Source organism: Syngnathus typhle, linkage group LG19 (assembly GCF_033458585.1).
Source record: "Syngnathus typhle isolate RoL2023-S1 ecotype Sweden linkage group LG19, RoL_Styp_1.0, whole genome shotgun sequence".
Classification (NCBI taxonomy): Eukaryota; Metazoa; Chordata; class Actinopteri; order Syngnathiformes; family Syngnathidae; genus Syngnathus; species Syngnathus typhle.
This window is the reverse complement of record NC_083756.1, coordinates 7,939,337-7,955,091: the sequence shown is the minus strand read 5'-3', so window position 1 is coordinate 7,955,091 and position 15,755 is coordinate 7,939,337. Positions and strand designations below refer to the sequence as shown.

Here is a 15,755-nt window from a genome sequence, read left to right as displayed (position 1 = left end):
CTAGTTCGACTCGTCTCGTAAATAGATTTGGATCAAAGATTCAACATGATCGTTTCAACTTGAGAAAAATCATTATCCTTAAATGCGATTTTTTTTTTATTTTAAAAAAAACCAGCAGTCCTTTCTTTCTTTTACCAATGAGATTAGTTTAGAAACAGTGTACTTCCTTGTTGTGACATATTCGCTGACGTAGCGCACGGAGGGATTGTGGTTACAGTAGTTCTAGTGAATTTGCAACGCAAAGTTAACGCGAGAAAGAGTCAACCATTGCACTAAACATGAAATCCCAATTAAAAAGAATAAATGCACCTCTCTGCGACAAGGCTAAGATAGTGGGGGCAAAGTGTCAAACCATTACATGATTGAAGACGGTACAGAATCTTTATCTCATAATAAAACCCTGCTACAACCACCCAGTTTGGGATTTTAAATAATTTCTTGGATACTACTTGGCAGCTCGGTTCAACAAATATATTAATTATAAATATGTTTATCTCACTGTACGCGTAAGGCAAATTGCGATGCCTTTGATGGGGAACTTTGCCCTTACTAAGGTGGCCGCTACGTAGGCACATTGCTTAGCCGATCTCAGCAACAGCGCGCTGCCCCCATTAAATTTAATGGGCGTGGTTGCCATTAAAAAAAAAAAATCTCAGGCAATAGTCCAATTTTTTTCGTCATTTCAGGAGTCATATTGTGATTTAACTATTTTTTTTTTATTTAATCCTTAAATGTGTTTCTGTTGGAAACGGTCAACAAATGTCACGTGACGTGTGGTAGCCTGGCAATCCCTGTTAACGCGAGAATCGTATTCCAGCGAGTTTGACATTCGTGATGTGCATTCCAGTTCTTTTGGGTGAATTGTATCTTTAGAATCGGTTTACACAAAAGATTCGTTCAAACAAATCGTTCAATGAAATTCATATGAACTGAAGAAAGAACGAATCACTGTAGGAAGTGATTCATTCACTGAAAAGATTCGTTATTTTGAACGATATGTTCACTCACGAGCCAACACTACTTGACATCCCATTCAGGAAGCAGATCTGATTAGCCTAGCTTTAGGTGGCTAAAAAGATCGATCTCTTGCAAACATGGCGTCGGTGAACCCGTTTAATCTCAGTGATTCGGAAGAGGAGAGTGAACGTCGACCCAACAAAACAGTTGACACAGAGCGTAGCCCGAGTGACGGGGCACCGGGGCCGCCGCCGCCGGGTATTCCCTTCTCCCCGTCCGCAGACGCCGTGCATCCGACTCTGCTACTGTCCAGCCACCGAACGAGCCCAAACGGGGAGGGCATCTCTGTCTCTACCGGGGCCACTGCCGCTATGGCTGTCAGCACCGAATCGCGAGTGTCGGTGGATGTCATCGCGGCTCAGCTACTGCGTGATCAGTACATCCTTACGGCCCTGGAGTTGCACACAGAGCTGTTGGAGGCAGGAAGGGAGCTCCCTAGGTTGAGGGATTATTTCTCCAACCCCGGTAACTTCGAGCGGCAGAGCGGCACTCCACCTGCCAAAGATCAGGGAACTGGACCTGGTGGACCTTTGAGTAAGTAGTAAAACTCTAGCTGTCGTTAACCTCTTGGGTGTTGATCTTTTCGAAAGCACAACACAAACTAGCATTTAGCTCTTGGAAGCAGTCTGGCGTAAGATAGCAGCTTCCTGCACCTGAAACCTAGCACACACTGCTATGTAATAAACGCTGCACCAAATGAGCAACCGTGACATGAATTATATGCCTCTTCCATCTCTATAAATAAATGCACATTTTACTTGAAGACAATCGGAGGTCAGAGGTCAAGACTTGTGAACAAAATGCCATTGTACAGCTGCAGGACTTGAACAAGTGTCTTGCAGTTCTTTTATGTCAGTGTGTGTCACATGTTTTATGATGCTTTCTTCACAAACATGACATAAAGGCTCTCTTGTTTTGAAATAAGTAAGCCATGCAAAGTTTCGTTTCCAAATGATGCCTTCATAATCCGGCATTCGGGAGATCATGTGATGAGTGGAATGATCTCGGCCCTCGTGCTCGTTTGACGGGATTGACTGTTACGATTGTGGCAACCAGTGGAATGTGTTCACACGCTTTGAATACACTTGCATGCTATATCTCTTGTCTGTACTTGCTAAGTTATTTCTTTAGTTACAAATGTTGTTAAAAATGATTGTCTGTGTTTGTCTATAGATCGAGCAGGTAGCATCAGCACCTTAGACTCCCTGGACTTTGCCCGATACTCGGATGATGGCAATCGAGAATCAGACGAACGGGTGGCGGGTAAGATGAACCTGTGCTGTCACAACACAGAGCTTGAGTGATGGGATGGATGGATGGATGGATGGATGGATGGATGGATGGATGGATGGATGGATGGATGGATGGATGGAATGAAAACAGCTGCATCAGTGGCTGCAGAGCTGAAGTAAATCGTGATCTTGTTTTACCTATCTTGTACTTTTACGCTCTGGTTTAATGTCCCTCGGCTTACCACTGAAGACATCAAACTGGTCAATGTGGTCAGGTCTGAATTAATTGCATTCACTGCTCGTTGAAGCATCGACGGACGTGCGCTTTGTCATTTTAAAGAGTCAAGGTGGTATTTTTGGTACAGGAGCTTCACACAACTTGCACGTGGCTCATTTGTGACACAGCAGACTCACGAGGTTAGAAAGTAACAGCTGAGTGTGATTCGTAAGCACCTTTAAAGGCCACGCGTTACATGGTTGGAGAGGCGTGAATGCAGTACGATGAGTCAATCTGTCTTTGGTTTGCAAATAAACCCTCGATATTAATGCAGCTGGAAAGGTACAGCCATGCAATTGTTCTCCATGTTTATTTTTGAGGGTCATTGAGGGTTCCGTTCCCCAAATGTGTAGCAGCACCACCTTCCCCTTCTACCTAGCAAAAAATTTGCCGGCCCACAGCTGTCTGACTCGGTCGGGCTTCTCCTGACGTTGATCAAACCCCAGTTGGCAATACTGGACAAGTCACTCCATCCAGACTAGCTATTTGTTTCATTCTTCTCCCCTCTTTCTTTCCTCAGGATTGAGTTTTATTTTGAATTTGGATTGCATTTTGTGCACTCATGAGCTGTCTTCATGATGGTGGTACGGTCATTTTAATGTCTCACACGTGTGATGACTCGACATGATCTTTTTGGATTAAGTAAATAAATAAAAAATCATTTTAAAATGCGTCAGGGTCATTGATCAGTGCACAACAATGCAATGATTTTTTTCCACTCCATCTGTTGAACTTTACTGTGTGGTTTCTTTCTTTTTTCATATAAAAATAACCAACCTTTAATTTCTTTGTTTTATTTTTCTCTAATCATAGTCATATTTTTGTGTGATTTTTTTTTCTTCTTCTGCTGGTTGTCATTGTGGTTTTTTTAATAAAGCATTAGTGTATACATAGAAAGATGCATATCTAAGAGTTTGGGGATTATTTAACTTTTAAATGGTGTGTTTACGTAAATAAACATGGGTGACCTTTAACCTTTTAGGGATAGTGTAGTCAAATTGGATCATAGTATTTTGCCTGTGAAATCCTTTGTCGGAAGCTGCAAGAAATTGACTTTTTCTTAAAATGAGGAGCACTGTATTTTTTATAATAAAAAAAGTTGACAAGTAGTATCGACATACATTTTCGTTTGCTTTATTTCATGAGCCTCTGCTGCATGTGTTCTTCAGATCCATGATTTGCATGCACCCTCTTGTGTTTTTATTTTTTTGGGACTTTTAATATATTTGCAGTGTTTTTCACTCCCATCTTTGTTTTATTTGTGTGTTTCCTTGTCTTTGTTTGGATGCACCTCCTGGGTATGCGTCCGTGAACGCGTGTGTGTGTGCGTGCTGTCACTCTCTGTCCAGTGCTGGAGTTTGAGCTACGGAAAGCAAAGGAGACCATTCAGGCTCTGCGCGCCAACTTGACTCAGGCAGCAGGTGTGGCGCTCTTTAAACTTCTTCTCCACCCGAGTCCTTTGTCACGTTTGCTTCTTTTCGTCTAAAGAGAATTCCCGAACAATGTTGAGCATCCAACTGAACTCATCCCATTTTTTTTTTCTTTCTTTCGTGTTCAGAGAACGACGTGCCCTCTCAGGAGAGGAAGAACTTCAAATCAAGCCCTGAAATTCAGGTGGGAGATCTTTAACTGTTGGAAAGGTTTAAATGTTGTTAAAAAAAATATATGTACTATGTATTCGGCATTTGCTAGCTTCTTTGCGTTCTTCCTCAGGAGCCACTACGCCCGCTGGAGAAAAGAGCCTTAAACTTCCTTGTGAATGAATATCTGTTGAAAAATGAATACAAACTCTCATCGATCACCTTCTCAGATGAAAATGATGATCAGGTAAAGCTTTTTCTTGCAGCAGAAAGTTTTTTTTATTCAAATGGAAAATGCTATTAATATTCCCCAGCTTTAACCATGTACGGCAATCTAATGAGACTTATGTTTTGAGTTTGATATTTTTTTGTTATTTTCCACTGGCAACCAGCCCAGGGTGTGCCTCGCCTCTCTGCCCATCAGCTAGGATAGACTCCAGCTCACCTCTAATGAGGATATAATGCAATAGGAAAAGCAAATGACCGAGCGGAATATGAAATATGAATGCTCCATGCTTTTTTTATTTTTTTATTTTAGGATTTTGAGCTGTGGGATGACGTTGGCCTCAACATTCCAAAGCCTCCTGATCTATTGCAGCTCTACAGAAACTGCGGTTCCTCTCTTCCCCCAACAAAGGAAACGGTTGACGTAGCGGTAGGAGACGATTTTGCCGATATCACTGGACACTGTACGGCTCAAGATCCCCTGAGGAAGCCTGACCTTTCGCAGCAGGTTTGCTTAATCATATTTCCTCTAGGGGCACGAGGTAAAAAAAAAAAAACCTTCACCTTCTAAAGATATAATTTTTATTCCTTTCATACAGCAACAGGCAGAGGTCGTCCAAGAGTTGGAGTACCAAATCGGTCTACTCAACAGTGAGAAGGAGAGTCTAGCTGAGCAGATGAAAAAACTTCAGAGGTTTGTCTGTCTGTCTGTATATTTCAACGATTATGACCTTTCCGCTTATTTTTTGGAGCCTGCACCCAGTTTGCTTCATTGCGTTTGAAAAGAATGTCCTTTTTTTCCCACAGTGAGCTTCAAACATTGAAGCAGACGGTCTCCTCCCCTCCTCTTGACCGAAGCTCCCAGAATACATCTAATCCCGCATCCTCTTGCACCGCCGCCGTCACTTCCTCCGCTGACCCACCCTCTGTGGTAAAGTCATTGTACATTTCCCACACTGAATTTATGCCACTGAAGCCTTTTGGGGGTGTCACTATGTTTTCTGGTGGCACATTGCACCTAAGCAGATGCATGTCCTGTCCTCAGCCTTGTGCAGATAACGGACAGTACCTGGATATCCGGCGTCTTTCACAGCCGCAGAGTGAGCCTCCCTCCACGCAGAACACACCGCAATCACACAATAAGATTAAAAGTCGGACACCCGAACGTTTTGATCAGCCAAACAGGTGAGTGGTTAAGATAGCAGCTGCCACTAGATGGCGTGAGAGCTTTACATTTAGCCCAGGCAACTCTTTGAACGCAATCCTCCATGATGTGTTTTGAACGCATCGCTAATTGTTTTTGAGCTTTTCTTATTTGCGTCTAACCCAGGAAATTATCCCCGGCATTCCAGCAAGCCCTGCTATCCTTCTGCCGAATGTGCTCAGACAGCCGCCTTGGGGCAGAGGTCAATACACACAATTCGATGCCGACATTCGAAGCAATCATCACACCAAGTGTAACATCGCTGTCATCTTCAGGTGTCCCGTATAGCGGATAGCGAGGAGAGTGTGATGTTAATGCTGGGCCGCTGCCTTCCCCATATCGTCCCGAATGTCCTCCTCGCTAAAAGAGAGGTGAAGCCTGGTCCGCTTGCTTTGTTTTGTTCACCTTTCTTTTGAATCATCACAACACCATGCTTGGTTTACTTTACATTGAATAGATAGGCACACTGCAATGAATAGGATTCATGTTAACGCTGAATTAAAAGTCAACCTGTTGAGCGCCAGATTGTTTATTTTTAGCAAATGGCATTTTTCACAACCCAATAGGTGCATCTTAATAAATTAGAATATTATAATACTATCTTTTTGCTTATTGGTGGATAGCCAACTAAAATGTGCTCACTCTTTGCTGATTGACGTGTGTCCATCTATTGAGCGTTTATCACGCAAGGTGTCCTTATTCGCCGACTATCATCCTGCCTCTTGTCCGCCACTCATGTTTGCACTCTGTTTGCCTTCACCGGCTTTATTTTTCTGCTCTTTTCGTCTCACTCATTCTCTCACTCTGGTGCATGCATCTCCACTAGAGAATGGTTGCACATCTTTGTCAGGTGAGTCCCTCAACACGCTCATCTGCATGGGTCTTCGGACAACCCCAAACATTTTCTTTCTTTAAAGTTCTACTAAAAAGTTCCACTTTAATTGCTCCATTTGAACTTGTACTGTAAACAGTTCCTTGTTTGAGGAATCCTTATTGCGAACATTAATGGTGCACCCGGTGTCGAAACCTGATAGGAGCAACGTCTTGACACTTGGCCTGCTTTGCATACATCGCTACGGCGATGTTGTTTTAGTCAACCACCAACAGTTGGAAAGAATTTAATCTCTTTGTGAAATCAAGAAAAAGAGAACAAAGTGCAAGAATGACAAACACCCCCATTGGAACACTGAGGGGTCTGTTTTGCGATGCGGACTTTGTCCTCAGTTCGTTAGACTCATTAGCCGTGACACACACACCGGTTGCTCCTTGAATAACCTCCCACTACAAACGAGGAGACACACCTTCATTGTGACATTTCAGAACAAAAGGCGTTTCAAATGGAGGAATGATATTTTGAAACACTGCCTGCCACCTGCCTACACTTATCAGTCATGGTAAATTATTAAGCAAAATGTTTTTTCCCCCCCATTTGGATCTTTTCTAACGTGTAACTATCGTCCCAATAAAACCCTTGTCTGGACCTAAAGATAATTGAATTTGCTACTCATTTCTATTTTTTTATTGGTGTGCGTGTCACTTGAACTAAACACTTAAAAAAATGACTATTTTTGCCCCCCCAACCCCCCCCCCCCCCCCCCCCTACACTGGGTTGGGCCACTGTGACTCATTCCAGCCTATCTTTAACCATATTCTCTCCATTAATCCAGAAGGGTGTTGGGGTTTTGTGCACTGTTCCAGCACCGGGGCAGGAAAAATATCATACGCTCCTGGAAACAAACAGCACATTTATAACTCAGTATGCACTCTCTAATTTGACTCAGTGCGTGTGTGTGGCGGGAATGTCAGGCTGACCACACTTTGGGAGCCTCACATCAAATCCAGATTTTTACTCTGCCCGGAACGTCCGTGAACTCTCTCTGAACTCTTTAAAAGGGCAGATTTTATTTTTATTTTTATTTTTAAAAGCAAGCGAACTAGGGTGTTGCCATTGTTGTCTTCCTATAGACGGCTGAGTTTTACAATGAGAGTAAGAGTCACTACCAAAACAAATTCGTCGGTCTAATGCCAGTAAGGTATTTGAGGTTCACGTTTTCCCAGTTTTCTCGTACTTGTGTTATCCCAAGTTGCCTGCTTTCTCTCCTTTCTTTCTGCCTTCTGACTGCCATTTCCCTGTTTGTTCTCCTTCGCCCAAATGATTGACAAGCTGGCTTCCCTTCTCCATTTTTATGCTTCAGGAGCTGATTCCTCTCATCCTATGTACCGCCTGCCTTCACCCAGAGTCCAAAGAGAGAGACCAGCTTCTCCACATCCTTTTTAACTTAATCAAGAGACCAGATGATGAACAGAGGTGAGAAGGTGTAGATTGCTCTCGTCAAATTTGAATTGATTCTATTATTGCTTCTTTTGGTTCGTTAACAGACAAATGATCCTGACGGGATGCGTTGCCTTTGCGAGGCATGTGGGTCCTACACGTGTTGAGGCAGAGCTTCTTCCTCAATGCTGGGAGCAGGTACCCTTCACACGCTTTTTGCGGGATGGGGAGGTTCTTCCAGAATTAAAACGCAGTTGATGATCATCAACTTTGTTTCCGTTCTACGGCAGCTGCATTTTACATTCTTACGTCCTCCTTTTTCCAGATTAACCACAAATATCCAGAGAGAAGACTTCTTGTGGCGGAGTCTTGTGGAGCCTTGGCACCATATTTTCCTGTAAATGACCATTTCTATTGTTCTTTTTTTGTTTTTTTTTGTTTTTTTATTCATAATAACGCTAATAATAAAAAATGATGCATGAATGAAAATGTCTTGTTTTTGATTTTGTCCCCACAGAAGGAGATCCGAAGTTCTCTCGTGTTGTCCATGCTGCAGCAAATGCTTGCAGAGGACAAGGCCGACATGGTCCGAGAAGCTGTGGTCAAGAGTCTTGGGATTATCATGGGTTACATTGACGATGTTGACAAATACTCCCAGGTAGTATATATTTGTAGTTTCACCCTCAAAGTAACCGAAACTAACAATTCTACTTTTTTTAAATGTTGCCGGTTTGTGTCTTTTTTTTTTCCCTTCAGGGTTTTGAGCTGATGGTGCTGTCACTTAGCGATCCTTCAGAGCGGGTAGTCAGTGCTGTCCACCAGGTCTTCATCCCCGCATTCGCTGCCTGGACAATGGAATTAGGAACACTTTACACTTCACTCATCCCTTCTCTCTTGGCACGTATTGAGAAGCTCCTCATGGTGCGTGGTAACGTTCTGACTATTGATTAACATGGACTCTTCACGCCTGCTCTGATAGTTGATTGTCCCCATTTTTGTAGCAGGGGGAGCATGGCCTGGATGAGTACAAGCTGCACGTGTTCCTATCAGCACTGCAGAGTCTGATCCCTCCACTTTTTGCCGTGGTGCTGCAAAATGCGCCGTTCACCGGCCGAGCCAAACTCCACGGCGACGTACCTGCAATAGAAGGTACGTTGGCAAGGCAGGATGAAACAGCTGTGCGCTCATTACCTGTCGCCTCGCGTTTGCAGTGACTCGCTTCCCGAGACCGGCTTCTCCCCTTCAGGATGTGGCCACCATCATCGGTAGCAGGGAGATGCTGAGCGCCCTCTTGCTTCTCTACGACCACCAACTGGAGCATGAAGGGACCACCGGATGGGAAAGCCTTCTTTGGGTGGTCAACCAGCTGTGAGACTCGCTCATAAATACTTTGAATGTACTCAGACATCAAATTTTATTGATTTATTTATTTTTTTCTGCTACCTTTGAAGGCTTCCTCAGATTATAGAGATTGTGGGTCGCATCAACGTCGCTTCTTCCACCTGCGTTCACGAGTTCTCTCGCTTCTTTTGGAGGTTCTGTCGAACCTTTGGCAAAATCTTTACCAACACGAAGGTGAATCTGAGCTCTTTTTAGATTCTCTTCAGTTCATTTGAACCACTTTGATGTCTCTCCGGATGTTAGTGTATCTCATCAGAATTCCGAATCAATTTGCTGACTTGCTTTTGCTTGTGGCAATGATGTTTTGCAGGTCAAACCTCAATTCCAAGAGATACTTCGTTTGTCCGAAGAGAATGTTGGTGAGTGGCTGAACAATGCAACTGCTGACGCGTTCAAATCGAGGCGATCGTATTTCTTTTTTTCTTTGTTGTGAGAGCGTGAAATAGTTCTTGACCTAGATTGGGATGTTTTTTTTCCCCCCTCAATAGATGCTTTATCTGGAAATGGCATTCTTACTAAAGCCACCGTCCCCATCTATGCCACAGGAGTACTGACCTGTTATAACCAGGTAACATCAAGTCTTTTTCCCCTTTGTCAAAATGGTGGAAATCGAGTGAACAGCATCTTGTCATTTTTGCCCCTCTTTGTATTAGATATGAGTCATTAATTTGTTTTTCTTCTGTCGCTAAAGGAGGAGGATCGCAAGTTGTTAGTGGGTTTCTTAGAGGATGTTATGACAACCCTGTCTTTGTCCCACGCACCTCTTGACAGCTTGAAAGCTTCTTTTGTAGAGCTGGGGTGAGACACACACACACAGACACACACAGGTTGCAGATTAATTTAAGGGTCTCATCTTTTTTTATTTTATTATTATTATTTCAGTGCTAATCCAGTATACCATGAGTTACTACTCACCGTTCTTTGGTACGGAGTAGTACACACCTCTGCATTGGTCCGATGCACCTCAGCGCGGATGTTTGAGGTAAAGACAAAAGGCAAACCACTTTTATTTCATGTTTAGCTCCAATGCTAAAGACTGTCAATGTAACTCGGATTGCTGATGATGAGTGCCTGGATCCCACCGTTTTCAGCACCTCCAAGTTCTGATCAGGCATTTCACTGGTCTCAAAGCTCACCGCATAAATATCTGAATATGTCACTAAAATGCTGAAGTCAGCAGAAGAGTTTTGGAAAATATAATCTAATTGGACGTGCGTTCTTCACAGTTTCAGGACTTCAGGTCACTCGTGAAATCCAATACCGCAGTTGTTTTTAAACGTTGCTGCCTGTTAGCCATTTTCCTCCTCCTTGCAGTTGAGTTGTATTTTTGCCAAGCTCCAGGCAGTGAAGTGCTGACAGAAGCAATGTAACCAAACCCTAACGAATCACATCTACCTGCCCAACGAGATGTTGGCACACGTTCAAGTAGTGCATTTGGTGAGGATGTGCTGTGGTCCTAACAGTGGAACCAGGCCTCTCTTGATGTAAACTTGTGGAAGGAGGAGTGCTCAGCTGAATTTGTTCCCCTCTTTTTTTTTGTTTTTTGTGAAGCACTTCTTTGTTCACACGCACGTTTCACTGTCACCATCCCATTTGTTGTAGCTCTCCACCATTGTCCACATAACGACCAGTTGTAATGTGGCGGTCAACCACAGATCCCGGATCAGATTACGTTATTGTCCTTTATTTTGGACTGGATTCAATCTGATCCTGAGTCTGTTCTCATAGCCCACAGATTAAACGTTTTGGCCATATTGACTGTTGGGTGTTCATTTGGAAAAGCGTAGCTTGCTTTCTATTTGTTGCTCCTTGTTTTTACCTCACCTCTTTTTTTTTTCTCCGTTATTTCACTATATTATTTATTATTTTCTCTCTATCTATCTATTGGCGGTGTCGCTCACTCTTGTCCAATGCACCCCGCTCCTCTGTGACATCACGTCTGGCTCTGTCCAACCCGATCAGCTGCTGGTGAAGGGGGTGAATGAGACGCTGGTCGCTCAGAGAGTGGTTCCTGCTCTCATCACACTGTCCTCCGACCCTGAAATGTAAGTGGATCAACAGTACCGGCAGCAACGGTTAACTGCGCAGCGTCTCTCCCCCCCCCCCCTTCTCTTTGCCGCCTGACAACCATCACACTGCAGCAGTCAGCCAACCTAGAGCGTACATCAATCTTAAACAGATTCATTCGATGCCATAGAAGTCCATTGTCTGACTTGGGCTGGCAATGTAGAATGATGCCGTTGGCTTTCCCTGGAAGTTGCACGTGGATAGGTTCTTGGCTGAGCATGGCATAACGTCTTTCATTGTCTTGTCAGTTTCCATGAGTGGTCTGGCTTGTGTTTTTTTTTTTGTTTTTTTTGCACACTGCTCTCAATTGCACGACCCCAGCATGCATGGCTTCTCTTCTCACCCCAATCCATTGAGGCTGAGGCCCTCCTCCTGACCAAACCCTCGGCTAGTGTCTGGTACTCACCCCCAACTTTCTCCATTTTTTTCCTCCTTTATTATCTCTGCTACCTTCTGTTATCACCTCCCCTACCCCCTCTCTCTGTCTCTCTCCTCCTCTCTCATCTCTGTGGCGGGTTTGCAGTTGATTCTCCGAGGCATGAGTGAAGCATTAGTTGATCGCCGGGCGGCCCCGGCCCTTATAACTCTATGCAATGGGCCTGACTTGTGAGTCACTCGACAACAGAACACCTTCATCAGAACAAATCAAGCAATTCTAATTTTATCTATCACTTCTTTTTTCCTATCTCTGCCATGGGGATATAGCATTATGATTTTTCTTCACACAATATTATAAATATTCCATATACACATACTATTCATAATACACAATTACCTTATTTGTTTCCCTATTTAGTTTTTTTTTTAATCTGATTATTTATATGTTGCATTCTAAAGTAAGCAAAGATGTCAAACATGGCTCAAAATGCGGTTTTATGCTTTTTTTTTATGCCGTACCTGTCGTTAGAAGTTCTTTCACCGCCCTACAGTTTTCATTTCATTTTATGACGAGTCACATAAACACTTCTCGACCAGATCAGCAAAAATGTTCAAAACCTGTAAAAATTTAACACGCAGCCATCAGCAGAACTTGTCTAAATGTTTAGTTTACGCAGCTGGCATCAGCACTTTCTTTCTGGCCTTCTTATATTATTCCACTATTGTTATACGTATTTCACAGCCTCTCACTCATGGAGTGGACTTTATAGACAATTTTTGTGTAGGTGCCTTCAATGGCGCTTACGAATCGTCACCTCACCTCTTTATGTTGCTCTCCTGCTATATTTAGCTCTGTGAGGATATCCACAATTCCTGCCTTTGGTACCATCATGGAGACGGTGACACAGAAAGAGGTAAAGAGTCTCCTCAATTGTGCACCAATGTACTAAGACCTGTTTTGTGTTTGTTTCAGCTGCTGGAGCGTGTCAAGATGCAGCTGGCATCCTTCCTGGAAGACCCTCAGTATCAAGATCAGCACTCTTTGCACATGGAGATCATCAGGACGTTCGGACGCGTCGGACCCAACGCCGAGCCTCGCTTCAGAGACGAATGTATGCCGAATGTTGAGCGCAAAAGAAAATCCCATCGATGGTATTGACTTTCCATTTGTGCTCCTCGGTCCAGTCGTACTGCCGCACCTGCACAAACTGGCGCAGGCTAACAACAGCCAAACGGTGGATAGCAAGAGGATTGACATTGCCACCCAGCTGTTTGAGGCCTACAGCGCCCTCTCCTGCTGTTGTATCCTTTGTCGGGGGTCATTTCACGTTTAGCCGTGCTGGTCCGATAGCGCCCTCATGGTACGCATCAAGAGTGGCCCTCTGCTTGTGGCCCAGTTATGTGTGTGTTTTGGCAGAGGTCTTCTGTCGTTTGGCAGGAAGCAAAAGAGAGAAAATACATTTGGACTACCCCCCCCCCACCCCCCCTTTTATTTTAGGAACGAGATGTAATTACAAGGTTGGTTAAGCAAAGGAGAGCATGAAGGAGGCTGCAAGAAGAAGAGCGTGAGAGAATAGCAAGTGAACATCAGCTCGGGTTCTGTTCCCCCAGAATAGCGTTTCGATTTCCCCCACCTCCTGCTCCTATGTGCTTCTTGTCTGCCGTGTCTCCCCCTCCCGGAAGCCCCACGTTGGCAGCAGCGCCACCGCTCGGAGGTTCATTCCTGTGGCTCATTGTCAGGCTGTCATTTCACAGTGCAGGCTTAGTCGAAACGTATGGCGCTAACCTCAGAGGCTTTACCTCCCACGACAGCGCACTCACTTCTCTGAAATTCAACATTCACAGCATTGCAAAAGTAGAGGAGCTTTGACCATGTCACTGGCTCAGACAGGTGGTCATGGCCATGGAATGTTTGGCGCCGTTGGTGGAATCTTGCATATATAGCCCGACCGCATATTTGGGAAGTAACTTGACATTTTGATGGCGTGTTAATCTGTGATTGGCCGACGACCAGTCCGGGGTGTCGTCCAAAACGAATGGAAAGGAACATTTTGACTGGCCATTTTGACTATTTCCCAACAGATATTAAAGATCAACCGGCATCTATATTAGAGTATTGTCTGAAGCTACTGTATTGTTTGCAAATGGCTTATCCTTAACCTAACATGCGCAGTCATATCCGAGGAGGTGATGATCAACCACTTCCTGCCGGGCCTTAGGTGTCTCCGGGCCGACATGGAGCAGCTCTCGCCGGAGCACGAGGTCAGTAGACCGCTCGCACGCACGGTGAAGTCGTGACCATGTGACACTCCACCCTAAGCGCCTGAAAACTGCTCCGGCTTTTATTTGCGTCTCACGCGAGCTCTTTTCATGTGAGCGTTTTTCCCAAGGTGACTAACAATCAGCCGACTCTTGAGTCTTTGGAATTTGTTTCCAGACTGTCGCCCTATTAAGGAACCTGCTAACATACAAATACCTTCTTAACGTCATCATCGTGTTTATGTGTCATTTTTATTTCCCTCCATAGGTGATTCTGAGCTCCATGGTCAAAGAGTGTGAGATCAAGGTGGAAAACAGAGGAATGGGCGATGCACAAGGGTAAGAGGAAATATTGTGTTGTTTTAATTCCAAAGGGGAAATCATTGGTTTTAAAACGTGTGGTCATGCAAACGCATTGAGACTGGGGGATTTTCATATTTATAACCGCAGACAAAGCAAAGCTTCACGATGCTTGTCATTTGTAGCTCCGTGTCCATTGCATCCACGTTGGTGGGCGAGGATGCCAAGACCAAGTTCCTGAGCAAGATGGGTCAGCTGACTACGTCGGGCGCCATGCTGGCCAACGTTTTCCAGAGAAAGAAGTGAACGCCACGCTCCTTAACCGCAACATCCGATGACCGTCCCCCCGTCTGCTATTGCTCCACGTAGATGACCAATCAAATGTAACGTGCACTTTTAACAGATGGACGGATCGCGTTGACTTGCGTTCTTTCTCAGTCGGTGTTCGTTTGACATCTTAGTTTACAAAAAGAAACACAGCAAGAGGGTACAAGTTTAGTATTCCGTAAGAAGTGGGACATCTTTCCTGGACATTTCAGGATGTGAGGGCATCGTTGGAACGTAATGAAGATGTTTTCATCGGAGGAGGAAGCAAACAGTACCTGCACGATGGTCACCTCTGATTTTTAGCAGGTGCCATTTTGGAGCTAACAATGGACAGTCAATGATATTAAGTACGTCTAAGCAAAATGAAAGGCTTCGATCCTTAAAGTGACTACAAATGTGTGTGCGCGTGCGTGGATGCGGTTCCGAAACATCGCCTACTTGAAATTGAAAATAATGGTCTTGCCTTTGTTTCCTCAAAAGTCTGTCTCTGCTGTCCATTTTGATAGCTTCTATTTTATAACTTATTGAAGGAAAACACACTTTATTTCTAACTTCCAAAGACATTTGCACTTCATTATTTTGTTCCTAAATATCGTTGTTCTTATGCATGTTCAAAACGGTCACTACTGTTGTGTTAATTTTTTTTTTTTTTATGCTTTGATAGAGTTTGGGTCCATTCCGTCCACTCTTTCTGAATGAATAGTGGATATTTGATTCAGTTTTTGGGGGGAGAGGAAAGCTTGGAGGAAAACGTAAATAACTATCATACATTGAACTGAGTGCTCGGTACTTGTGTATATTTGGAATCTGTGTCATGGTGTAATAAAAGATCGTTTGTGTATTTACATTGCACTTATCAGTTATTCCTGTTGGCACAAAGGGAAAACTGCTTTATAGCTCAAAGCGCCGGCAGGTGCTGAAAGCAATAAAACAAAAGTCATTGACTAGACAAACTCATAACTTTGGTAGCCCCGCCCCTCATTGGCAACACTTGTCTTTTTTCCAAGTAACCAAAGTCCAGAATATGGGGCATTCCCAATTTTTTCCCTCCAGTTTTGATGATCACATTTTACTCTACTAACAAATAACATTTTCAAATGTAAGAATTGCACCTACACTTTGTGCAAAGTAGTTAGCAAGTTAAATACTGGCCCTTTATAAAGCATTTGCATGTTCAAGCTAATAAACAACTTTTAGACCTGATAAGTGTGCAGGT

At 43.9% G+C, this 15,755-nt stretch overlaps 1 protein-coding gene across 4 annotated transcripts; it reads left to right on the top strand.

Annotated features, from left to right (window-relative positions):
• Positions 1 to 933: 933 nt before the first annotated feature.
• On the top strand, positions 934 to 15,384 carry relch (RAB11 binding and LisH domain, coiled-coil and HEAT repeat containing). 4 transcript variants are annotated; one of them, XM_061265252.1, is made up of 30 exons: positions 934 to 1,551; positions 2,191 to 2,280; positions 3,876 to 3,947; positions 4,085 to 4,140; positions 4,240 to 4,353; positions 4,645 to 4,839; positions 4,931 to 5,025; positions 5,139 to 5,262; positions 5,377 to 5,516; positions 5,662 to 5,737; positions 5,811 to 5,906; positions 7,731 to 7,843; positions 7,915 to 8,005; positions 8,133 to 8,204; positions 8,325 to 8,465; positions 8,564 to 8,728; positions 8,812 to 8,956; positions 9,019 to 9,175; positions 9,259 to 9,382; positions 9,519 to 9,567; positions 9,697 to 9,776; positions 9,900 to 10,006; positions 10,091 to 10,190; positions 11,171 to 11,253; positions 12,504 to 12,567; positions 12,627 to 12,765; positions 12,839 to 12,955; positions 13,827 to 13,915; positions 14,181 to 14,251; positions 14,398 to 15,384. In XM_061265252.1, the coding sequence occupies exons 1-30, from the start codon at positions 1,095 to 1,097 to the stop codon at positions 14,516 to 14,518; spliced, it is 3,543 nt and encodes a 1,180-aa protein (XP_061121236.1). In that variant the 5' UTR covers positions 934 to 1,094; the 3' UTR covers positions 14,519 to 15,384. The 4 variants fall into 4 exon arrangements, with proteins under 4 accessions (XP_061121236.1, XP_061121235.1, XP_061121237.1 ...); XM_061265251.1 differs by having other exon boundaries at positions 8,809 to 8,956; XM_061265253.1 differs by lacking the exons at positions 934 to 1,551; positions 2,191 to 2,280; positions 3,876 to 3,947; ... (6 more) ...; positions 5,662 to 5,737; positions 5,811 to 5,906 and adding an exon at positions 6,363 to 6,385 and having other exon boundaries at positions 8,809 to 8,956.
• The last annotated feature ends 371 nt before the right edge of the window (positions 15,385 to 15,755 follow it).

Excerpts from the sequence above, each read along its gene's own strand:
- relch (XM_061265251.1), top strand. The coding sequence starts at position 1,095 with ATGGCGTCGGTGAACCCGTTTAATCTCAGTGATTCGGAAGAGGAGAGT. Across the intron at positions 9,777-9,899 it reads TACTGACCTGTTATAACCAG|GAGGAGGATCGCAAGTTGTT; the intron begins GTAACATCAAGT and ends CTGTCGCTAAAG. Across the intron at positions 14,252-14,397 it reads GGAATGGGCGATGCACAAGG|CTCCGTGTCCATTGCATCCA; the intron begins GTAAGAGGAAAT and ends TGTCATTTGTAG.